This window comes from Eleutherodactylus coqui, chromosome 9 (genome assembly GCF_035609145.1).
Source record: "Eleutherodactylus coqui strain aEleCoq1 chromosome 9, aEleCoq1.hap1, whole genome shotgun sequence".
In the NCBI taxonomy this organism is placed as follows: Eukaryota; Metazoa; Chordata; class Amphibia; order Anura; family Eleutherodactylidae; genus Eleutherodactylus; species Eleutherodactylus coqui.
Window position 1 is genome coordinate 90,455,630 of NC_089845.1, and position 26,937 is coordinate 90,482,566.

A 26,937-nucleotide genomic window follows, 5' to 3' on the forward strand; every position below is an offset into this window, starting at 1 on the left:
TAGTTATTAATTTAAATACGGATTTCCAGAGGTTCAAAACTAGTTGACATCCCCAAAAAATGTGTAAGAGGGATCCTCTCCCTCCACATTCTCCCCAGCATGAACTGGAGGTCCCCGGAAATTAGTCAGCTAATCTGATGGGAGAAGAATATCACCTAGTAATTACTTTATAATGTACTTCCATTAAACTGGCACATGATGAACTATTCTGTGCCCAATTTAGAGCTCTGGACCACTGTGTGGGGGTCCAGCAAACGCTTTTTGATGTTCAGGACAGCTAGTATACTGCTGTTATTTTCCAATGTATTGATCAGGTGTGGGCAGTCTGATGAAACCCATACTGAATGATATGATAGACCAATGAGCTGCTCATCTGGTTCGCAGGTCCATACTTGAATATTTCTATTACAACACTGATAGGTGGGCATGAAATCCGGAGCAGCAGTATGAGCATATAGAACCGCTTCCCCTATAATTATGAAGGAGTAATTAATAACTCTGTAAAGAATCCTGTCCTCCCTTACCTTTATGTAGTTTACAGATATATCCCCTAAGGCTCTCACATTCTCTGTTACCATGTAACAAATTGGATAAGTTCTCCTTATTATGGAGCAGACTATAGATTGAATATCCTGTTCTGATTAACATTTGTTTGCATTTCCCTTTCATTGCTCCCTTTTATTTCCCTTTTCTTTTAAAGTTCATTGAGATGATTTTTGTTTTCTCAGATTATCCCCAAGGGGTCTGTTTATTGGCTCGTACACCTTGCCCAAATTAGATTAGAGAGGAAGGCACAATGAATGTGCATTTCACAGAATGCAGCCATTGAAGTGCATGAATAATTTGGCTTGTAACCATGGATAATATTGGCAACAGTTGGTTAGTTTAGAAAGCCATGAGTAGCAGAGTTAATATGCATAACTATGCGTAAAATCTGCAGTTATCTGTTGTCCGTTTTACAACATTATCCAGGCGAGTGGATTTCAGGCAATCTAAATATTTCTTTCCAATCTGGGATTCTCTTGTCATTTTGTGTGTGTGTGTTTTGCTGATGTTGTTTCATCTTTGTCATTTTTGTTCTATTGTGGGATTATAAAAAAAAAAGTCAACTCTTCAAAAAAAAAAAAATGTCATGAATTGGTGAATGTTTTAGAATAGTTTCCTTAGAAACACACAAAAAGGGACGGTCTAAAGGCTGACAGTTCTGGTTAATGGCAAGAGCTCAGTAAACGTTAGCTTGCCTGTGGCACTTTTGTGTGCCCTCATCTGTTGTGTATATATATATATATATATATATATATATATATGTATGTATGTGTGTGTGTGTGTATATATATATATATATTTATATATTTTAATAGATTATATATATATATATATATATATATATATATATATATATATATATATATATATATATCCATGTATAGATATTTATATATATAATTTTATTTTTAATTGTTTTTACAGAATTTTCCAATCCCCTCCTGTTGGTAGCTTGAAGGTTAATTCCCAAAGTCATAGAGACAGAAGCCCTGCGAGTATTCCTATGCTCGGAGCGATTCCTTCTCTTCTCAGAAATAAACGATTCCTGCCGTGTTCAGTGATTTTTGTGCAGCACTCCACACGGCTGAGCGAGTGCATCAATACTGTAGTCCTTACATGCTGTACATACTGATGACACTCTCTGTTTAACTTGATTGACTGAGCAGGATAGGGAAGCAGATGCACCTGCGAGAGATGTACAGACGTAGACACATACATTTGCAGCTTGCTAAACACTTAACGCTTTTTCTTTTTGACTTGAGAATGACGGTGTGATGTGTCTGATGTGGTGAATTGGAGGTAGTACAATCGGCTCCAGATGTCTTTGTTGTTATGAACAGTGACTTAAATGCAGTTAGGTGCAGTGTATTCTGTGTTTTAACTTCCAAGTTTTAATTTGCTATTATCTGTGGCTGATCATTCATAAAAGGGGTTGGCATCGGGGAAAGCAAAGACAGCTACTATATCCTTTTAGAATATACTGTATCTAGTGTGCTGGCTGTCTCCGTGCTCGCTTCAGCGCTGAGCTGGCTGATGTTCCCGGTAAACCTGACACTGTGTTCTTTTCCTTTGTTTAGGCTTTGAGGCAGCAGCAGAAGAGAAGAAATGGGGTCTCTATGATGGTAAACAAGACTGTCCCTCGTGTCGTCCTGACGCCTCTAAAGGTGTCTGATGAGCAGTCGGATTCACCTTCAGGTAAAGATGAAACGAGCTGCACATTTTTGCAAGAAAATCCACTCGCTAAGCCTTTGTGTAAGGAGGGCTGTGCGATGAGGGGAGAGCTGCATGAAGAAGGCTGCTCTCCCTACAGTTGGACAGTATGCTAGACATGTATTTGTACAGATGCATGCACACCCCTATACATACAGAAGCGGGCGTTAGGATTCACCACGCATAACAAAACAGTTTAGCTGCTACGGGAAGATACGGGAAACCAATCATTGCAGCCTGGTTAAAGAAATTTAATATGGGACCACATGCTGGCGCTAAATGCCTGCAAATGTAGCTCAGTTGCACACAGTTATCTTGTGGCATTTGGCTTGTAAAGACCTCCTTAAAAAAGTGTTACTGCATTTCTGTCATCTCTGGATACATTTGTTTACTAACGTTTACAATTGTGTATAGACGGAGATGAAAACATATAAATGTATGCTCGTATATGCATGATCCTCATGTCTGCATACATAGTTCATTCTTTATGGTAAATATTTGAATTACAGGATGTGATTTATGTCTTGAGGCTTCTTATTCCGTCTTGTGTAAATATTTGCTCTGTACATATGCTCTTATCTCCGTCTCCCTTGTGCATTAGAAGGCATTTAGGTGAAGTACTGTATTTCAGCGAGAGAATTATTGGAAGACGTCTCTGTGCCAGATTGTTATTGCATTAGTTTAGTGACAGCTTAAGTGTCAGTAGTTCCTTTGAATTACAATTTTGTCCCTTTTCATTACTGGATGGTTCTGACATCTTGGGGATAATTGTGTCTAACGTCTTAGTTATACGGATGGTATAAAGGAAGCGGAAGGATTCAGTTTGGATTTCACATACTTTGAGATGGAAAAAGTGTAGGGAAATTGTATGTGTGTGTTTGTGTAGACATATAGGCACGTGTTTCCAATCTCTTTAGGTATGGGAAATCTAACATGCTCACATAGTTGTGTTTGCATGTTCTCCTCTTTTAAGACCTCCTTCGTCATTTATTTCGCCTGTGATAATGGTACAAGTTTATATTTATCCTTGATGGCAATTGATGCATTGTAAAATACACTTCAACGGAGAGAGAACTAAGTGGCAATTAATAAGAACATCTGACGCACCACTTACTGTCCCTCGATGCACTCCTAAGGGTAGGGCCTTTTTCTTCTGTAACTTGTTATTCTAACATTAAAGGGGTTGTTTGGTTAGGATGTCACTTTTTACTGATGGTTGCACAGGGCTTAAGATAAGAACACGAGCTGTACTTACCAGTCCTGCCAGCGCTGCAGCCCCGTGGGCCTTCTGGTCTTTGTTTTGAAGCAGATTCCATGTGATGGTTGTGGCCAATCAGAGGCCATAGCGTCACCTACTGTTCTCCTGACATCAGTATTTACATCCTGGGTGCCATGATGCTAGGCGTTCAGATAATACTGCGGCTTTAGATTGGCTGCAACGTCACATTGTGTCTGTGCCAAATCAAAGGTCAGGAGGACCGCAGGGTCTGTAGGTGACTATAGATACCTATTCTTTCGCAATGGAAACATCGATTTGCAAGTGGAAGACGTCCCCACAAGGGTTGGCTTGACGTTCTTTCCTCTTAATACTTTTCTCTTTATCGCCATCCATTTGTTCCTCTTCAAAATTCACAGTGCCGTTTGTAACGGCTGAGCCCCAAATTGAGCGCTCAAGGGCCATGGCTTCCCAGTTCTCGATGTCTATGCCACAGTTTTTAAGGTTAGCTTTAAGCCCATCTTTAAATCTCTTTTGCTGTCCACCAACATTCTGTTTTCCATTCTTGAGTTGAGAGCATAGTAGTTGCTTTGGGAGACGGTAGTCGGGATTTCGCACAATGTGGCCAGTCCAGTGAAGTTGATGGTGAAGGATCATTGCTTCAATGCTGGTGGTCTTTGCTTCTTCCAGAATGCTGACCTTTGTCCGCCTGTCTTCCCAAGAGATTTGCAGGATTTTTCGAAGACAACACTGATGGAATCGTTCCAGGAGTTGAGAGTGACGTTTGTAGATGGTCCACGTTTCGCAGGCAACTAACAGGGTTGGAAGGACAATAGCTTTATAAACAAGCATCTTGGTATCCCTGTGAATGTCCCGATCCTCAAACACTCTCTGCTTCATTCAAAAAAGAAGCTGCATTTGCAGAGCTCAGACAGTGCTGTATTTCGGCATCAATGTTGGCTTTTGTGGAGAGATGGCTGCCAAGGTAGCGGAAATGGTCAACATTTTCCAACATTACACCATTAAGCTGTATTTACAGCATTGCAGAAGGATTAGTTGGTGCCTGCTTATAGAGCACTTTGGTTTCTCGATGTTCAGTAAGAGGCCAAGCTTTTCATATCCTTCTGCAAAGCTGTTTAAAGTGGCTTGTAGGTCTTCTGAATGAGCACAGACTACAAAATAATCAGCATATTGGAGTTCTGTAACAGGCGCTGTTGTGCCCTTGGTTTTGGCTTTCAGTTTATTAAGGTTAAATAATTTGCCATCTGTCCAATAGATGATTTTCACGCCGGTGGGAAGCTTCCCATCAACAAGGTGCAATATCATGGCTATAAAGATGGTAAATAAGTTGGGGCATTAACACAACCCTGTTTGACCCCTTAAATGGTTCACTTTGGGAGCCATTTCTGTCCAAGACCAATGCCATCATGTCATAATGGAAGAGCTGCAGGATCTTCATGAATTTATTAGGGCACCCGATTTTTTTGGAGGATGGTCCAAAGAGCATTGCGGTTCACTGTGTCAAATGCCTTTGCTAGGTCAATGAAAGCCATGTACAGTGTGGTTGGTTTTGTTCCCTGCATTTTTCTTGGAGCTGTCATGCTGTGAAGATCATATCCTCTGTTCTTCTGGAAGGGTGGACGCCGTTTTGGGATTCTGGGAGTATGTCTTCTGAGACGGTTTGCAAGGATTCTTGCAAGGATTTTCCCAGCGGAAGTTAGAAGGGAGATACTTCGATAGTTTCCACAATCTGTTCTTTCCCCTGTTTAGAAAGAGGCGATAATAGTGGAGTCCTTAAAGGGGTTCTGTCGGCAAAATAAAAAAATTTATATTCACCTGCATCCTGCCTCCCATCCCTGTACAGTCTAACCTTTGGAAGAAAAGAGTTTTAAAAAAAGCAACGCAAACTTAGCTAATCCCATTGTATTTCTTCCCTCTGTTGTTTAGCTGTCGCATGAGGGGTCATCTCCCAGCGGCTCCTGCGTGCTGATGCTGACCTGCCCGCATATAACCTCTGATGTCCTCGTTGATTCGACAGCGAGTGCGCAAGCGCGTCGGGAAGAGGGACGCATGTGCACTCGCCGTCGACTCTACGAGGACTTCAGAGGTTAGATACAGCCAGGCCAATTAGTGGTTGATGCGTCACTTGTGACATGTCCACCACTGACCCGGGCGGCAGTACTGCAATAGAAAGGCTGCTAGAGGGACATCAGGAGAGCAGCAGGTTCATGGTGAATAGCCCGGTAAGGCACAGGTGAGTATACATTTTTTTTTTTTTGCTGACAGAACGCCTTTAAAGTCTGCCGGGATTTTCTCAGTCACCCACACTTTTTCAATCAGCTGGTGGAGTTGTTGTGTCAGCTCAGGTCCACCCTCTTTAAAGATTTCAGCAGGAATGCCATCAGGTCCATTGGCTTTGTTATTTTTTAATTGGCTGATGGCTTTGCTGACTTCCTCCAAGCTAGGCAGTGCTGCAAGCTCGGCCCTGACTTCTTGTTGCGTGATTTGCAAGAGAGCCTCTTCAGCTACATTAGAACTGCGGTTAAGGAGGTTATGATGGTGCTCTTTCCAACATAGTGAAATTGATTTTTTTGTCCTTTAGAAGCTTGGTTCCATCTGATGAACATGGAGGGTGTATGCCACGATTTGTTGGGCCATAGATGACCTTTCTGGCTTTAAGGAGATATCTGCAAAATGTTGGATTTCTTGAGCTCTTTTTATCCACCAGATGTTCTGAGTTCTCTGGTCCTTCATTCTCTATCACCCTCTATGTAAATAGCAATAAATCTATATATAAAGGTGAAAGTCCTCACTGACTGACTGACTTACTGACGGACTGATGACTGACTGACTCGCCACTAATTCTCTAACTTCCCGATGACATACAAACATGAAATTTGGCCGGAGCATTCTTTAGGTCCGAAATAGGAAAAGTAAAGGAGTCACAACTCGAGAATTCAATGCTAATTTCAAAAGAATTGGCACCCCTGTCTAATGTGCCAAATCTAATTCTCTAACTTCCCGATGTTGTACAAACATGAAATTTGGCAGGAACATTCTTTAGGTCCTAAATAGGAAAAGTACAGAGGTCACAACTCGATTATTCAATGCTAATAGCAAAAGTAAGTGCACCCCTATTTAATGTTACTCCTCGATGTCGTACAAACGTGAAATTTGCGCAAGCATTCTTTAGGCCCTAAATGAAGAGAGCATGCGCGGTGGTACATTCTGCAGAGGGACATCGGTACATGCAGCCTGAGGAGTATCTATATATAGTGTGTGTATATGTATATATGTGTATGTGTGTGTGTGTATATATATATATATATATATATATATATATATAATGTATGGCGAAAGCCCTCACTGACTCGCCACTAATTCTCCAACTTCCCGATGTCGCATAAACATGAAATTTGGAGCAACCATTCTTTAGGTTCTAAATAGGAAAAGTACAGGGGTCACAACTTGATTACTCAATGCTAAGTGCAGAAGTATTAGCACCCCTATGTAATGTAACTTCCCGGTGTCTTACAAACATGAAATTTAGCAGCAGTATTCTTTAGGTCCTAAATAAGAAAAGTAAAGGGGTCACAACTCTAGAATTCAATGCTAATTGCAAAGTATTAGAGCCCCTTTGTAATGTAACAAATCTATTTCTCTAACTTCCCGATGTCGTACAAATATGAAATTTGGGATGATCATTGTTTAGGTCCTAAATAGGAAAAGTAAAGGGGTCAAAACTTGAAAATTCTGTGCTAAGTGCAAAAGTATTGGCCCCCCTGTGTAATGTACCTAATCTAATTCTCTAACTTCCTGGTGTCGTGCAAACATGAAATTTGGCACAACCATTCTTTAGATCCTAAATAGGAAAAATAATGGGGTCAAGCCTTGATTATTCAAAGCTAAGTGCAAAAGTATTGGCACCCCTATGTAATGTAACTTCCCGGTGTCATACACACATGAATTTTGGCACAACCATTCTTTAGGTCCTAAATAGGAAAGGTAAAGTGGTCGCAACTTGAGTATTCAATGCTAATTGCAAAAGTAAGTTCACCCCTATGTAATGTAGCTTCTCGGTGTCATACCAGTGTGAAATTTGGCGCGAGAATTCTTCAGGTCCTAAATGAGGAGAGTGTGAGGGGTGGCACATTCTGCAGAGGGACATAGGTACATGCAGCCTGAGGAGAATCTAACGCTCCTCTATATGTGTACATATTTTATTCCTCCGTTACTCTAAAGTAGCCTTCACTTAATAATAAAATTTTCTGTGTAAACAACACTTAAACACCTGTATGAAATTAACTCTGGCGAGGCTTGGTATAACAGCTAGTACTTTATAAAGTGAACAGACAGAGATGAAACTTTAAGACACAGTGATGGAGATAGCAGAGTTCTCATACTGACTTCATAGTGATTCTGGAAGCCAGTACAACATCTTTGGGGTTAGTCTTCATAGCTGCGCATTAGTGGGATGGTATTTCTCTTATCTGTTGTAGCGTTCAGCAAGTTATTGATTGCATTCCTATCTGATTCGGCATCCTTTTGTTTCTCCTGTCTCCAGTGTGCTGAAAGAAAGATTTCCGCTAAAAAAAAAGGATGTTCCCTACCATATTAAAGCAGACCGAGATGATGCTTCTGTGTAGTTAAAGGGATGAGATGTAAAATGTGTGTTTATTCTTGTTTTTCCACTTTCTGTTTTAAGGGTCTGAGTCAAAAAATGGTGAAGCAGACAGTTCTGATAAGGAGACCAAACAAGGGCAAAAATCACCCCCTGGCAAACAAATAAGTCAGCATTTAAAGCGGCTAAAAAAATCAGGTTTAGGTAAGTAACAGTAATATATGTATATTTTTAGTCTTTGTGTTCTGTAGAAGCTGTTGTGTCTATGTAACCTGGCACAGTAAGAAGATAAAAATGGTGAAGATAAGAAGCAGTGAGTGTACAGATCTATCAATAAGAACAGTTTTACTGCACAGATTTAGAGCATTATTCCAGTCCCTTTCTCATAAGACTCGCTGCTTACATCTATCTTGTGCCCTTTTGGCACATTGTGACAAAGGTCTTATTGAATGCTAAGGGACACTTAGAACGCTACTGCAGGAATAAACAGTGTATATTGCTGCTGGTTACATTTCAGTTCCCATTTTGTAAGTGGAAAGTGAAAACAAAAAAGCATTACTGCTTTGTCTCCCTGTATACTAGCTTATATTCATTAAATCGCAGAGATGGGCACCACAAAACTGGATCAAAGAGGGGGCTGTAGGGGAAGATGGCTGTACAATACCGAATGTAGCAAGAAGGAAACAGCGCATCCCAAAAGACAGAAACATAAAACTAGCAAATTGGAAATAAATCTGAAAAAACCTTATTGCTATAATTAACACCAAGACAGACCCGGAGTTTGTATGGAGAGGGATGGGGGGGGGGGGTCGATCCTGCTCCATGCAATGTGGATGTCAGCTGTTTCTTACAGCTGAGTCCTGTCGGCAACAGCTGCAATCAACACTCATGCTAATCGCAGTTGTTAACCCTTTAACTTCCACAATCAGAGTTTGTGGGTTCTGAATGGTCCCCTTGCAATGAGATTGCAGGGTGCCGTTCGGTTGTTACAGCAGCCGGAGGCCTACTAATGCCCCCAGGTCTGCCATTTTCAGATTGCCTGTCAGATCATGGTATTACATCATACTGCATGAGCAATCAAACAACTGCAAGTTTATGTTCCCTGCGGGGACTAAAAAAATGTAAATATCAGTTTTAAAAAGTTTTATTAATTACTAAGGCCGCCTGCACACAAGCGTATTTGCATTGCGAAGTCCGTCTGTCAGCAATTACAGTCCCATAGCATTCAATGGCAAAACGCCATTTCATCTCCACGAGCGGAAATCTATTGCAACTTTCTGCTCGCGGAGAATAAATCACAGCATACTGCGATTTTCTGCGGGTTACGCACGGCTTGCATTGAAATCAATGGAAGCTGTCTATCCCGCAGCACTTCCGCAGTGGAAGTATCGCAGGATACGTGTCACCTCCCAGCTGACACAACCAGCGTGTGCAGAAGCCGCCGTACAGATAAGCTGGGGTTATTGGCCGAGCACCGGGTCAAACTCCGCTGCAGGGATCCCGCATGCGGGGTCCGACCCGCCCGTGTGCAGGAGGCCTAAGAATAGAAGGTAATAAAAGTTTTCCCATATTTATAATTCAAAAAATAAATCTAAATAAACAAAAACATATTTGGTATCATTGCGTCCGATAAAAGTCCAGTCTATCAAAAGTAACGCATTACTTACCCCTAATGTTGTTAGAAAAAATAATACACAACCTCAGAATTGCCCTCTATTGTTTACATGGTTTCCAAGAAAAAATATAATAAAAAGCGATCAAAAAGTCATAAGTACTCCAAAATGGTACCAATAGAAACTACAGGATGTCCCGTTAAAAAAAAAAAACAAGCCCTCATACAACTATTTTGATGAAAGAATAAAAAAGTTATGGCTGTCAGAAGATGGCGGCAGAAAATAATTTTATTTTTTTCCCAAGTTATTATATTTTTTAATAATACAGCAAAAAATATAAATATATATAAATTTGATATCGTAGTAATCGTACTGACCCACAGAATAAAGTTATCTGGTCATTTTTGTTGCAGTTTGTGCACCGTAGAAACAGGACGCACTGAAAGATGGCGGAATGTCGTTTTTTTTCCATTTCTCTCAACTTAGAATTTTTTAAAAATTTTTCAGTACATTATAAGGTACAATAAATAGCACCATTCAAAAATACATCTCGTCCCGCAAAAAACAAGCCCTCATACAGCGACGTTGATGGATAAATAAAGGACCTACGATTTTTTTAAAAGGGAGGAGGAAAAAACGAAAATGGAAAAAAGCAAAAAAGCTCAGTCTCTAAGGGGTTAACTATATACCTGTCCTTGGAGTACTGTGTAACTGTAGGCAGTGATACAGGAAGGGTTAAGACGTGGCAAACTACTTTTAAAGTATCCTGTGACAAAAAGTTAACTTCTAAATGGACTTTAAATTGGTTACATGTGAAATAAATCAATTAGCACCTAGTACTATCAAAAGTACAATGTTAGAAGCAAATCTGTTCTTTCATGTAGTAACATTTTAATGCCTATTTGGGGATTTATAATCTATACTTCTATGTACATTGGCACAAACACAAAGGGATCTAAATACTTATGTTCTTTACTGATTTTTAACTTGGAAGTTTAATGAATGTCTAAAATATCTGCACTTCAAAGAAAAATAATAAATCAGACTGTAAAATGTCATCTAATGTTTCTTCTTGGTTCTGTTTAAAATGATTTGCTTTTGATGCTTCTGCAATTAACAGCAAATGTATAAACATGAAGTGTTTTTAGATGTATATTATGGGGCTAGAAATATTCTGAACCGCCTACATTAAATACTTTATTCCAAATACATTTGTGTACTGTCACCCGAAATTGATCATTTTATTATCCCTGCCCCATATATTTGAGAGTCAAATGATAAAAATAAATGATAAACTCTACTTCCAACACTACAATTTCATCACCTGTTGCAGCTTTCCACACCTTAAGGCACTTTTAGACACAACAAGAATCGCTCAAAAATCGCTCAAAGCCATCTTTTGAGCAATTCTTGTTCTGTCTAAATGCAGGGACATCGTGCGGTTTTCATGCAGGAGTCGCTGATTGCTAAATTCTAGCTTGTTAGAATTGAGTGATCAGCTGTTATCAGCGGAGCAGGCAAAAATCCACATTGACTCTTTGAATGCTATGGGCATAAAAGGAGATAAAGTCATGATAGGGCCATCATCATATCCTGACCTCAATCCTATGGAGAACTTATAGATCATCCATAAAAGGAAGATCTATGAGAGTGGGCATCAGTATACCTCAAAGCAGCAGCTCTGGGAAGCCATACTGTCATCCTGTAATTAAATACACACTAAAATGATACTTGGACTTACAAATTCAATGAATAAGACACTTGTGAAAATCACTTGATCTGAATATATAAACTTTTGGTTTTAAGGTATGTTTACGTTTTTGCAAAATTATCTGTGCATGCAGCCAATATCAGACTAATCAGACTATTATTGGAAATGCTATTATGTTTTCAAAAGCTGAATTCTACATAACAATTGGGAACCACATTTGTCTGCACATACTGTCTGTCTTGGAAAAACAAAAATGGCATGTACATACAGTAATAATTTGAAACACTGTACTTATACCCAGGACTGTGGCTGTAAGAAGGGAGCATCCACTACGTCTAGAGAAAAGACGGTTTCTACACCAACCTAGAGGGGGGGTTCTTTACTCTAAGATCAGTGAGACTGTGGAACTCTCTGCCTGAGGACGTGGGGATGGGAAACTCACTAAAATAGGTTCAAAAGGGGCCTGGATGCTCTTCTTGAGTGCAACAATATTACATATTACAGTGACTGATTACATCTAAATGCTTGATGATCCAGGGAGTTCTGATGGCCAGATTTGGAATCGGGAAGGAATTGTTTCCTAAAATGAGGAAAATTGGCTTTTACCTAATGGGATTTTTTGCTCTTACTCTGGATCAACATTAAGGATAATGCAGAGAAAGTGAACTAGTTCACCAGCGGGATACACGGACTTGAGCGAAACTTATTGTAGAAGACAACAAGAAAAGGATCCAGCATTCATAAAATCACAGCTTTATTGCAACATATTAAAATCCTAACAGGAAGCGTTTCAAGCTGTCACAGCATGACTAAGAGCTGCAGTTTGAAACGCGTCTGTGTAACACTCCTGTATGTCCTTTATGTTGAGATTTTAATATTGAGGATAATAGGCTGTCTTGGATGGGCATATGTCTCTCTTCAGCCCTAAATACTATATTACTTTGTAGATATTGCTGTTACACGTGTCATATAGCACCCTCTGCTGTACTTTTTATTCCCTCTCAGAACATCCGCCTATTGTGTCCAGTGCTAGTGGACACACATGCTCAGTTTGTCAGTCCCAGACCTCTCAACCATCTCGGATCCAGTAGGACAATCCCAGATTTCTGGCACTATCCCTTTGATTTATGAGTGTGTGCTAAAGTACCAGCTTGATGCAGTGACATACAGGATCCCCTGCAGCTGATGTGATCTAACCATGTCTTACAACCCATCAGAATCGACAAAAGGGACATCATTCTGCCAAATCAGCATCGGTTGGGGAACCGTGGGACTTTCTACTAGAGGACATGCTGCAGGAGCCACATTAGTTAATGAAGGAGATATGTTTAAAGATGAGGGACCCTCATAGCATGGAATACTGAAACATGACCATCGCTCCAAGGCGGTCTTGCAGAAAAAACTACAGCTGCCTCTAGCAGCCTAAAACCGGACTATTCCTTTCCAACTAGTAGTCTTCCTGTGCCCACCAAAATCGAAGGTTCTCCTGGCATCATAGTACCAACTGCAGAAAATACTGAAGAATATGTACAAGCATTTGCCTGCAGAGGGCACTGTGGCCTGGTAATACAGTAAATGGTCAGTAAGCTATCACAGAGGAGATCCTGTATAATGCCAAGCAGCCGCCAACCTCAATGCTTAGTAGGTGTGTCAGTGATTGTTCATCAGTATTTTGCACCTATTGCCTGCCCCATATAACATTTTGCCTTCTACATACTGTTGGGAACTGGTGTTTCTACCTGCCCATTTACCTTTGTATCAGTAAGTATGGACACTTGTCAGTGAATTGGGTTATGGTCTGGATTTATAGTACAGAACTGCAATTCCAATTCTGCAGACTTTCTAGCTAACGTCTCCCACATTTCCTTGTTTGCTTCGATGACTAGCATTCTAGAAAACGCAGTCTTTACACCAGACACTGTGCTGTAAAAACTAACTTTCTCACAACATAATAACACAATCGGGATCTGCTGTAGTTCTGGTACTTTTACTCGCGATAACCTATTGAGCGCGCAGATACCCAACTGGTTGTCCCAGCAATGATCGATCCTGGAATGGAGGCAGATTGGGCCGGGGATCTTCCCACCTGCCCGTCTCTATTCACAGTGAATAGGCAGTTGTTCATAGATGAATAACTGCCTGTTTACACGGGCCGATCAGTCGTTCAGTTTTATACATGCAGAAACTGAACGACGAACAAATTTATCGTTCAATCGTGCATGCATTTAAGATTAAACAATAATCGTTCAGGTTCACGCTGATCGCAGGAATCTGAACCGTTTCTTGGCCTGGGTAAAAGAGCCTTAACTCAGCTTTGTAGATTATATCATATATGAACTGTAAAGCCCCATTTACACTGAAAGATGATTGCTCACACATCGCTCAAATGACAGTTTGAGTGACAGTTTAGAGCGATCATCTTTGCATAGTCTATAGTAGCTAATTAGCTACTAAAGAGCTATGCAGGCGGAGCGGGACACCGCCGTGATCATTGCTTATGCAAAACAGCTGTATTGTTCTCGTAAACAGCTGCATCGTTCTGTGCGCTTACAGCTCGTGTTCCGCTGTGAACTACCAGCGGGACACGAGCTGAAAGAATCTGTGATAACAGCCTGCACCGCTAAATGAGTTCATCGCTCAATTCTAGAAAAATAGAATTGAGCGAGGAATGAATCGTGCACGAAAACCGCTTGATATCAGTGCATTTAGACGCAACGGTTATCGCTCAAAAGATGGCTTTGAGCGGATTTTGAGCGTTAATCGTTGCATCTAAATGGGCCTTAAGACGGTGGTGTTCAAAGATGAGCATACACGTTAGGTGTTTAAAGCGTCTTGAATGTGAACAATAGGCCGATGGTTTCCCTGCTGTGATGCTTTTATCTGGAGAAGTCTGTGTGCTACAGTACTGTATAAATGGATCTTGGCGTTTAATTTGTGCGTGAGGGAATTTATCATGAAAAGATGTACTAATTTCCAGCTTGGATCGCTGATCTTTACCCTACAAGCTGTCATTTTTTGTTAATAAACAGTGTTCCCCTGATGATATGCTATGGAGCCACAATCGGTGCTTCTGCTTTAACTGCCTATGATTGCTTGGTCTACTTTACCTGATAAACGGTTGTTTTCCAAAAAGATGCTTTTCAATAAAACCCCTAAATCTTGTCTGTGATGATACAGTAGTTGTGAAATGTACTTTTCATATGTATGTTATACCCAGAATAAAACATGGCTGCATAATACGTGAACCTTCCGGGTCTGGTCAGTATTGTTTTATGACCATTTTTAAAAATCCTTTTTAAATGACTGTATATAGGTAAAAAAAATAGATAATCTAGGTCATTGCATTACGAAATACAACAAATCAAGCATAGAGTATATCACGTACAAGAAGATAAGCCGCTATCACTGCCTGCTTCTTCTAGCCACTTTTGGAGTCCCTTCTGTTTGAAGCTCTGTTCAGTAACAATGGTATTTATGCTGCAGGATTATGGAGAACATTTAGCAGTAGTAGTATGGGAATGTTCACATTTGCAGTCTTGGCCATTACAGTGATTTATCCCAGTGGCTAGATGTGATTTTCTCGTACAGGGAATTTTCCAAAAAACTAATCCTGTGCACTCAGTAGGAGAAATTTATCAAAACCTAATGCAAAATAAACCTGGGGGATTTCCAGTTTCCAAATCTAACTTTTCAGACGCCTTTTGGGGGAAAAAAAGTAGAAATCTGACTGCTTGCTATGTGCAACTGCTCCATATTTACTTTGCATTTGTTTTCAAAAATTCCCCTTATTGCATTTGAAAAATGCACAGTTTAATGGGAACGTGTCATCAAAAAGTGTCATTATTGTATAAAGATTTGGAAAGAATTTTTGGTGATTTTTCTTTTTTTAATTTTCAATGTCCTGATTAGTGATGAGCGAGCATACTCGCTAAGGACAATTACTCGATCGAGCATTGTCCTTAGCGAGTATCTCCCCGCTCGGCAGAGAAGATTCGGCTGCCGGCGCGGGTGAGAGGTGAGTTGCGACAGTGAGCAGGGGGGGAGAGAGAGATCTCCCCTCCGTTCCTCCCCGCTTCCCCCCGCCGCTGGCAGCCGAACCTTCTCTGCCGAGCGGGCAGTTACTCGCTAAGGACAATGCTCGATCGAGAAATTGCCCTTAGCGAGTATGCTCGCTCATCTCTAGTCCTGATCCATATATATTATTTTTTAAATCCGAATATCCTGCAGATTTCACACTGACCAGTGAAGCCTAATAATAGTTTGTCACTTTCTGTTCAGTACTGAAAACTTTTCAATCTCAGTATCATCACAGGCAGCATGACACCTGTATCTAAATAACACAGGATCCACTATTTATAATATTAGTCGATTGATGCCTCTGGCCTCCTCCCTCTTTCTGCACAATGACCATGTGACTATTATAAAGCATATCTCAAAATGCTATTAAATGCAGTTAAGGCAAAACGGCCACCCCGTAATCATATACAGGAAAAGGAATAAAAGATCTGCAGTCAGAAAATAAAAACAGATTGCAAAAATAGAATATGTATCGCTCTATGGTGTTAATTTGTGAAAACAAATCTAGGGGATACATCCCCTTTAAGGTCATACTGCTATTTTGTCATACTTGAGCATACCCATGTCCCTCTCAGGGATAGGGTAATTTTTCACCATTGCCTTACAGAAATTTTGGCAGTTTTACAGCTGTGTAGCACTACCAGTGCCTTGTATGAGCTTACAGTTCCCACTGTAGCTTCTCTCTTAGACTCGAAAGTGGGTGTCCAGTTGTGTTAAAGAAATTTATTAAGATGGGCACTTTAAACACTCGTGTTAATAGGATTTACCCCTATGCACGCATCTTCATATATTAAGCACATCTCGTCAGCTCGGTTCACCTACACCAGGTCCTGGCATACATTTCTGGTATAATGTACACCAGTTTTGTAATAAGAGGTGAGGGCGACACACAAAGCCAATAAAATCACAATTTTTTTTGCAAATCCCCACTTGCACACAAAAGTGACTTTTTTACACCAGAGAGTATAAAAAAGTTTGTATGAATGTCCTTCATATATGTCACTTGCTGTCTGCTGAAAATACCTACCTGCTATTTATTTTATGCTCATTTTTTCTCTAGCTGTGTTCTATCAGAGTAATCATCTACGCAATTTTGAGACATTTTACACTGCAGTCATTCATCATTAAGTCTCTGCAGGCACAAAAATCAAACAACGATTGGTCGGTGTAAACAGGTCATTGTTCATCCATGAACAATGGCTTCTTTACGGTCATTGAAGACAGGTGGCCGGAACAATCTCTGGCGCTCTCTGCCTGCATTCACTGAGCGACCATCGCACCTGTGTGAAAGCACAGGGGTGATTATCGCTGGGATGACTGTTGGCCACGGAACCGCCCGACAGTCATCCCACGGAAAAGGACCCTTAATTACCTGTAGTTTAAAATCTTTGTAAAGGCCCATTTACCTGGAACGATGATCGCTCAAATGACAGTTTGAGTAACAGTTTTTAGCGATCATCTTTGCATAACTCTAAGTAGCTAATTAGCTACTAAAGAGTTAATGCAGATGGAGCGGGACACCACTGCGATAGCTCCGAGAACAATGCAGCTGTTTTGTATATCCAAGCAGCTGCATTGTTCTCGGTACTTTCAGCTAGTATCCCGCTGAGAACCGCCAGCGGGATATAAGCTGAAAGAATAGTATCAGCGCGCCCGCTGAGATATCAGCGGGCGGCTCTGATAAGGTTCATTGCTTGTTTCTACCTGGCTAGAAATGAGCAATGAATGAACAGTGCACGATGGCTGTGCGTTTAGACGTAACGGTTATCATTCAAAAGATGGCTTTTGAGCGAAATTTGAGAGTTAATCGTCGTGTCTAAATGGGCCTTAAGAGGCTCCTAGTGCCTCCATGCTGTCCCCTACAGGGCTGATTGTTCAGATTAGATGCTGCACATCAAGTTCTCTAGGAGGTTAGCGCGTGGGATGTTGATTTCTATTAAATAAGTATATAATGGCTGTAAACCGCAGATTACTAAACTATCAGTGATGAATAAAATCTGAGCGATACTAGAGAAATCTATTTACGACAGCGACATAATGGAAGGAAGGAGTACAAGATGTTAATATACACCTCTCTCCACCACCTATGAATAAATATATATTACTAAGTAAATGGCAGAAAAGAGAATGCATATACTTTCAATAGCAGCTCTGCTTCCGTTTATGGGTTGGCTGGATAAAGTAATATCACGATTGTTCATATATATATAATATTGTGTGTGTGTGTGTGTGTGTGTGTGTGTGTGTGTGTAAGCATTGAATGGGAATTGATCTACGTTTGACTGTTTACAGTAGAAGAACCTCTCCCATCTACAGCCTGCACAGTTCATGTAAAACCCATATAAGCTGTACATGTAAAGGCAGCAGAATTAAACTATTCTCCCTGATCTCTACTAATTATATTTTTTTTCTAGGGCATTTGAAGTGGACCAAAGCAGAAGATATTGACATAGAAACTCCAGGATCAATTTTAGTCAACACTAACCTGAGGGCTTTAATAAACAAGCATACGTTTGCTTCTTTACCTCAGCACTTTCAGCAGTACCTCCTGCTCCTACTCCCAGAAGTAGATAGACAGGTGAGTACGTGCCGCCCCCTGCGGATATGGCTCTTAATACCGTTTAAGAAGAAAAACGTTAAAGGGAACCCGTCCCATCCCCACTGCACCATAAACTAAGTTATAGTGCTGTTAGGGGACATGACAGGGAACTGGTGATGTATATTTTATACTCGCCCGCTTCCTGCATCTAGCGGTGTCCCCCTCTGAAGTCCTACCTGCACACGAAAGTCTGACTCTTTGCAGAGCCCCGTGCCCATACTCTCCCATAGACTTGTATAGGACAGCGTAGGCACGGAACTCTGAAGAGAGTTAGATTTTCAGGCACCCCAGGGACTTTACAGGGGGACAGTGCTGGATCCAGAAAGCGGGTAAGTATAAAATATACATCACCTGGATCCCTGTCATGTTCCCTAACAACACTATAACTTAGTGGGACTGTGACAGGTTCCCTTTAAGCAAACGCATACCATCCTAAAGGCCTCTCTTGGCCTCCATTAGGTGAATGGGTGCCTATGGGTGTGGTGTTTTCTATCAGGGTCAATGTGTATTATGTATAGTGTGTACACGGCTTATTTAGTTATATTCATATATACATTGTTACAAAGGTTTTAACCAAAAAGGAGGAGAGTTGTTAGGGGGTTTGCAGAGCGTTAGATAATTTTCTCTATTATTTCATTTAAAATTCATTGTTCACTATAAAGTTAGAAAAGTAATTCAGGATCTATTATTTACAACCCTAATAATGCATCAGTTGTAATCAGGGCCGCCTGGTCTGCATCCAGCAGCTCTGCTATTAGACTTACAGCTGACACATGACCAATAACGGCAGCGGGCATCGGCAGGGGAGATTATTAATGAACAGCAGACACACAAAGTGCTGCAAAAACATTTTCTTTTCTTATACAGTTTGAGATTCTATATGCAGAGAAAAATGCCATGTTATCATTCCTGCACTGGTAATGGCCAATACCATGGACATAATGATCTGTATTACCCCCTCAGCTTTTACAGGCACTGTAACTACTGTATATTTGGGATTATATGGGATGCACTGTAGCACGGCAACTGTATATCTGGTTATATCTAAGTAGTAGTTGTAGAGGAGCCGTGAAGAAGCGAGGATCCTATGTGGGACTCTGTCTGCAGCATGTAGTACTTCTGTACATTGTTGGAGCAGCCATCCGTGAACCACCTTCCTCTGTGCCCCATCAACTAAAGTTGCCCAGAATTGTACCTGAAATATTTAGTCTGTGTTTGATCCAGAGCCCAATACTATAATAAGCGCTGCGGAAAAAGTTGGCGCTATACAAATAAAGATTATTATTATAATAGGACTCCCATTCTAGTGCATGGGACGTTAACAGTGCCTCTGATTTCAAACAGCGGTTCTTTACTTTGTACTAATAGATACTATGGCATGCTCCATGCCATGCCATATGGATAGAGCTTTCTTCCCTGGAAGCATTGCTCCATATATATAGCACCCAACCGAGTTTGTATGGCGTCACACAGAGGTCATATAGCTTTATACTAGGGAGCCATACAGCCACCATGCATTGCTGTACAGGCTTCTTGCATGTGGCTTCACCATATCTACGAGGTTTTATCCAGAAAGATGTCCTTCCAGCTAGGAAACGGTGTCTAGTATTTAATGTATGTTCACACTATTAAATGTAATGACATTTAAAGCCAACTTAAATTTTCAGGCAACTTATGCTCATATAATGGTCTGTGTGTCTAGTCAATCTTGCAATATACTTACAATATTTTTTTCTCCTCTTACCCCAAAAATAAAGGTTGAAGTGCAGCCCCTCTGCTATCCACTGCTTGTCATTAGGCATTCAGCTTCTCTAGCAATTGGGACGCTAGTATGTTTTCTTAGCTGTGAGTGAGGGGCTGTCTTCACAGACTCAGCTTCCCTGAACTCACATTGCTCTCAGATCTGCAGTCAGTGTGTACACAATTTCTGCCTCTGCCAATGTTTTACCTAACCTGCTATGTGCACTTATCTTTATGTTCTAGGCAGAGGCATAAGTAGAACCTCTTGGGCCCCGATGCAAAATCTGTAATGGGGCCCCTTACCTACCATATGCTATTTATAATACTGGTGTCTTTTTATGTGATGGAAGGGCCTCTGGGCCCTCTAAGGCTCCAGGGTCCGGTAGCAATTGCTACCCCTGCGTCCCCTAAAGCTATGCCCCTGGTTCATGGCATTATATATGCCTCCGGTTTGCTGAGGGCAAAGCAGCATTATTATCATTGAACTTATCTTTTTTAGCTGCATTTGACTGTATTTACATGGGCAAGCATGATTTAGGTCAGTGAAAAACTGACTGCTTTCCATGCAATTTTTATGCTATTTTCATGTAATTTTCATTCATGTGAAAAATGCACATTTTTATTGTAGGTTTTTTTTTTCTGCTCTGTGTTTTTAATTTTTTTTATTTATTTTTTTTTCATGTGGTCCCTATATTAATCTGCAGTAAAAACGCATCACATTTGCATCAAAACCACATGTCATCTGTTTCCAATGCGCTTTTTTATGGATCTATAGAAAATGATGGGAGATTTTTGAAGAACAGTTATGAAAAAATAGGATGTGCAGTGATTTTTCGAACTTGAACTTTTGGTCCAAGAGAAAAATCACTCATGTGAATTACCTCATTCAAACGAATGGCTTCTTTTCCCATGCGAGTTCTGCCCATCTTGGAATTGAACAGAATTTGCATGGGAAGACCACCCATGCGAATACACCCTTACTAGGTCTTGTGTGTTTGCATGCTAACCACATATAGAGAGATCTCAGTATATGCCGTGACTATGTAAACACACAAGACCTAGTAAAGCCGCTAATCAAGATCATTGCAATAAGAATAAGACCTCATGTCCACAGGCACGCACGGATTCTGAGTGTGGAATCCCACAGCGGATTCCAGCCCTGCCTGCAGACATGAGACAAATAAGACATTTACTTCCCTGTCCAGACGCGGTGTGGGTCGTGGCCGGATCTTCTTTCTTCTACACGGCAGATGGGCTCGGCACGCTGGCCGGCGTGCCGCGTGCATGCACCTGCTTTTTTTTCTTTTTTTTTAATTTTCTGTGGATACGTGGCACATCTGCAGTGTCAGCTGCGGGCATGCCACAGATTTGACGGCTTCCATTGACTTCAATGGAAGCCGACCCTGCAGGATCTGCAGAAAAATGGAGCATCCAGCATTTTTTTCCATGCGTGTGATCCACATGCCAGGAATAAAATGACATCTGCAGGTATTTAACCCCTTCCCGCCCCAGGACGTACCAGTACGTCCTGGGAGCCTGGTACTTCCCGCAACAGGACGTACCGGTACGTCCTGGGGATAGTGCGAGATCACATATGATCCCGCGCTATCCCGCAACGGGAGCCGGCTGTCAGTCACACCCGGCGTCCACTGCAACAGCGGGGGGATATCGGAGATGCGCCCCCCACTGTTAACCCCTTCCCTGCCGCGATTTAAGTAGATCGCGGCAGGGAAAGAGTTCACAGAGGGATCGCACTCCCTCTGTGTCTCCGGCCGGCACTCACGATGTCATCGCGAGAGCCCGGCCTGTCACCATGGCAACAGGACGCCAGACACTGGCGTCCTGTATTACCTATGCCTATGATCGCTGTATAAGGGACTCAAATAGTGTAAAAAAATAAAAGAAAAATGTAAAAAAAAAATGTTAAAAAACCCCTTTTTTATGCTTTTTCTAATATTAGCATAAAAAAAGGTAAAAAAAAATTAAAACCCCACATATTGGCTATTGACGCATCCGTACCGGCATGTACAAAAAGTTGAATACGCTTTTTATTTTGTACAGCAAAAAGCGTAACAAAAACCGCTAAAAAAAAGAGGCAAAATGCTAATTTTTAGCATTTTGCCTCCCAAAAAATGCAATAAAAGTGATCAAAAAAGCCGTACATTCCCCAAAATGGAACCAACAAAAACTACAGCTCGTCTCGCAAAAAGAGTGTAAAAACCTAAAAAAAATATAAAAATTTTGGTATCATTGGAACTGTACCGGCACGCAGAAAAAATTAAGTGTGTCATTTATGCTGCATGATTAACGCTGTAAAAAAAAAAATCTATGGCAGAATTGATGCGTTTTCTCTCCCTGTTATCATAAAAAAAATAGTAAAAGTTTTACAACATAGTCAATGTACCCGAAAGTGGCACCGATAAAAACTACAGTTCGCCACGCAAAAAACAAGCCCTTATAAGGCCGCATCGACGGAAAAATAAAAAAGTTATAGCGTTTGAAAAATGGAGATGGCAAAATACCAAAAATCGCCAAAATAGGCCATGTCATTAAGGGATTAAATACCTACAGATGCCCAATGATAGTCTATGGGCATATTGAACTGCTTATCATCCACGCAGATTCCGCAATTCACTTATGCCCCCATGGACATGAGGCCTTATGCTGCTAAAGCAAACTGGAGAAACACATAATGCCCACAACATAAAGATAAGTGCAGAATACAGGAGAGTGGAACAGGTGATATATGTTCTTGAAGAATAGCCACTACGTGTGCCATGATGCTTTTAGTTATGTACTTAATTTTGTTATATACATACAGAAAGAGAATGTTGCATATGTAAAGTCGTATAACTTGTGGAAAATAATATTCACTTACGGTAGTAGGTAAACAAATAAGACACCACACAGATATAATAAGTTATGCTGTTTATATTAAAGGGGTTGTCCCGCGCCGAAACGGGTTTTTTTTTTTTTTTCACCCCCCGTTCGGCGCGAGACAACCCCGATGCAGGGGTTAAAAAAACAAACCGGGTAGTACTTACCCGAATCCCGGCGGTCCGGCGTCTTCATACTCACCTGCTGAAGATGGCCGCCGGGATCCTCTCTCTCTGTGGACCGCAGGGCTTCTGTGCGGTCCATTGCCGATTCCAGCCTCCTGATTGGCTGGAATCGGCACGTGACGGGGCGGAGCTACACGGAGCCGGCATTCTGCACGAGCGGCCCCATTGAAGACAGCAGAAGACCCGGACTGCGCAAGCGCGGCTAATTTGGCCATTAGAGGCCGAAAATTAGTCGGCACCATGGAGACGAGGACGCCAGCAACGGAGCAGGTAAGTATAAAACTTTTGATAGCTTCTGTATGGCTCATAATTAATGCACAATGTACATTACAAAGTGCATTAATATGGCCATACAGAAGTGTATAGACCCACTTGCTGCCGCGGGACAACCCCTTTAAGGATATTTCCATATATGTGACACATAGCAGCAATTTATGAAGACATGTCAAGGGTATTATGTCACACATCCACTGTTCTGTGTTTCTTTGTTTCTTTCTTTGAAATGTGAAAATGCAATAAAAAAGAGTTTAAAAAAAAAAAAAAGATAAGTGCACATAGCAGGTTGGGAGAGGCAGAGATTGTGTACACACTGGCTGCAGATCTGAGAGCAGTGAAGCTGAGCCTGTGAAGGCAGCTCCTTCCACACAGCTAAGTCCTAATGCTCCCAGAGAAGCTGAATGCCTTGTAGGCTGTGGGTTGCAGTGGGCTGCACTTTGATTTTCAGTGATAAAACAAAAATAATTTTAATAAAAGTATGTTACAAGATTGAGACACGCAGGCTAGTAAATGACCATAAGCTATCTAAAAAGTCAGGTCCATTTTAAACTCTTGTTCAAGAGGTAAACGTTCATCTGATACCCGAGAAAGACGGTAATTGTTTCAGCAGTTTTTTGTTTGCTTTCTTATGTTACTGTCGGCATTATGGTTATTCAGATGCAAGGTTTTTCTATGCTTTTTCAGCATCCTAACAAATGCTAATATGCCTTTGCCCTAACACGTAATGTCCAAATTCAGCCCAATCTCGTTATAATCAATAGCTTAACATTATTAGTAAGCAGAAGAAATTACCTGTTTTCTAGAAGAAAACTTCCCATATTTATGCATAAGTGGAGGCATTTTCCTATAATTTTGAAGGTTGTTTGCTAGTTTTTATTTGTTAGTATTTTTATTTTTACTATGTAAAATCTAAATCTTGACTCCAGTGTTTTCTACAGCATGTGTTTATACCAGTAAGGCCAAAAGGCGGATTTGATTTGCGCAATCCGCGTGGAAGTTCTGCAATTCTCAAAGTGCCCATAAGAAAAACATTAGCACCTGCAACTGAATTTAAGCATGCAGTTTTGATTTGCGGACCGTTTGGGGCGGAAAACAAATCGCAGCATGTTCCATTTCAGTGCGGACGGGCTCAATAGAAGTCAATGGGTTCGGACGGTCCGCAGTGCATCTGTAAATATAATTGCGGTTGCACTGCGGATTTGTAGGTTAAAATCAATTCAGGAGGTGGGGAAAAGGCTGGGAGGTAGGATGGGGTTGCAGATTGTTTTTTCAGCGCGAATGATCCACAGTGCATCCGCGAGGAAAAACCATTACATCCGTGATGTCCCGCAAATGGTTTCCGCAGGCCTCCCGCTGTGGAGATCCGCATGCTGTATCTGATCTGCCCATGGACATGAGGCCTAAGGCCTCACACTCACGGGCAAGTCGGATTCCGTATGCAGAATCCCACAGTGGAATCTGGCCCTGGCAGCAGCGGCGTCTGCGCATACCTGCTTGTTCATGTGTACTGAGGATGGTCCACATGGCTTGCCGTCGGACATGCGCAGTACAGATTTTTCTTTTTGAACTCCTGCTTTTCCCGCGTCATCACCTAGCGATTGCGGAAGGGCTGCGGATTAGATGGCTTTCCATTGACTTCGATAGAAGTTGTCCACATGGAATCTGTGCAAAAATGAAGCATGCTGCTATTTTTCCTACGAAATTGGTTTTTTCTCATGTGCATGAAGAATCAAATATTTGCTTTGGAATCCAGAGGCAGACGCCCTCTCCGGATTCCGCAATGCGAATCCACCCATATGCATGAGGCATAAGGAAGAGGGAATGTTTATTCAATTTTGTTACTATTGAACAATTAAAGGAGCAATGTATCTTTTGCTTATTGTATGTAGCTTACGGTAGCATGTACATGCCAGCTAACTGGTCAACCATGTTTTGGAGCTTTATAACTAGAAATATTAGTAGTCCGTCACTGCTACCAAAAAGGGATGAACTGCTACTATGCTGTAGGACTGACTAACAGAAAATGTTTGCATGGTTCAAAGACAGCATTACTTGTCCTGTATTCTTATTTTTTTTTACATTTTTACGCCTCTCTTTTTCCTCAAATTTACTAGTGATCTGAATTTTCTGCCAAGTTACACGCACTAACACCTGATAAAGAATAGATAAAGCAGCACAACAATGTGACCATAAGGTGTCAGGCGATCCTTCTAAATCCAGTGCCTCTACCTTTTATCCAGCATGTTGCTCCTCGGCAGTTTTCAGCTCCGCAAGCAACATTACCCAAACTGATAGAGCATATGAGTCTAATATTTCTAAGCTTTGTCAACTAGAGAAAGTGACTTGTTTCTGTCTGAGACACTATTTGGGGTATTATTACAAGCATGTGCTTGTATAGTATAGTGCTGAGCACAAGTGAAAAAGAAATCTGCCTAATTCAACTAATAAAGACATTGACTAGTTAGATGGAATGTAGAGCAAATGCATCTATACGAAGAACATCATATTCATCATTTCTTTCCTGGTCTCCTAGATGGGAAGCGATGGGGCTTTACGTCTTAGTAACTCTGCTCTGAATAATGAGTTCTTTGCGTATGCAGCTCAAGGCTGGAAACAGCGATTGTCAGAAGGTAAACCTACTGTCTTATTCTTTTCATTCTAACTATTCTGTGTGTGAGTTGAATGACTGTGCATTCTGTTGGACTTTTGCCAGCACCTACCTTGAGACATTCTGTTTTCTTGAGTAGGCCAGGCATTCATATTACATAATGACTGATAGGATTATAATATTCAGTAAATACTATTAAACACAGTGTACACTAGCATCAAAACCAGGCACTTTAAAGTGGCAGTAGACTATTTTACATTGAGAACCATATGGTTCAATACTTATTTATATGAAGTACCGTATATACTCGAGTATAAGCCGAGTTTTTCAGCACATTTTTTATGCTGAAAAAGCCCCCCTCGGCTTATACTCGAGTGAGGTAAAAGAAAAAACGTAATACTCACCTCTCAGCCGGCATCTGTGTCCCCGGCACAATGGTCTCCCCGGCGGCGCGGCAAACTGCTTGAGAATTCTCCCCGCTGTCCTCTCCCTCCTCGGCTTTGAATTCCCCCGCCGTCATTGCTGTGTAAGTAAGCGCTATAATTAGATCGAGCGCCAGCCAATCACAGCTGGCACTCGATCATTCACAGCCATTCAGTGAATGACATCACTGAATGGCTGTGATTGGTTTATCAAGCGCTGACTGTGATTGGCTGGCGCTTGATCCAATCACAGCGCTTACTTAGTCAATAAGTTTTACCAGGTTTTTTTTGTGGTAAAACGTATTGACTCAGCTTATACTTGGGTCGGCTAATACTTGAGTATATACAGTATTTATATTATTTTTCATTGCTATACATCGAAAACACTGCTAACTGCAACTTTTTTATGCATTCAACAATTCATTGCTTTCTGACCTTGGGTAGGCAGTGCTAAAAATGCTTAATAATATTTTGGAAACCTTTTAAAGGCGTTGTCCAGGGAGGCTAAACACTTATTTGTACCTGCTGTGTCAGGACCTCTACTTCCGACGTGGTTGGACATCGACTCACGTGGTATGGTCTCTCTCTCTCTGTCCATCATGTCATCAAGGATGCTGGCTGTTAGACATATTTTATTAAATAAGCCAGCTCCCTTCTGTCTCTGGTTCAGCCGTAACAGATAAAGGGGCTGGCTTAGTTATTACGATCAATGAAAATAATCAGCGCCTACACCACA

General features: G+C 41.2%; 1 protein-coding gene across 1 annotated transcript in view; it reads left to right on the plus strand.

Moving 5' to 3' along the window:
• The window catches only part of ASXL3 (ASXL transcriptional regulator 3), a 156,728-nt gene that overhangs the window by 89,409 nt on the left and 40,382 nt on the right, over positions 1-26,937 (plus strand). Inside the window, exons 7-10 of the mRNA XM_066578046.1 lie at positions 2,124-2,241; positions 8,178-8,297; positions 17,909-18,072; positions 25,705-25,801. Coding sequence (XP_066434143.1) covers positions 2,124-2,241; positions 8,178-8,297; positions 17,909-18,072; positions 25,705-25,801 — 499 coding nt within the window. The remainder of the gene's footprint in view (positions 1-2,123; positions 2,242-8,177; positions 8,298-17,908; positions 18,073-25,704; positions 25,802-26,937) is intronic.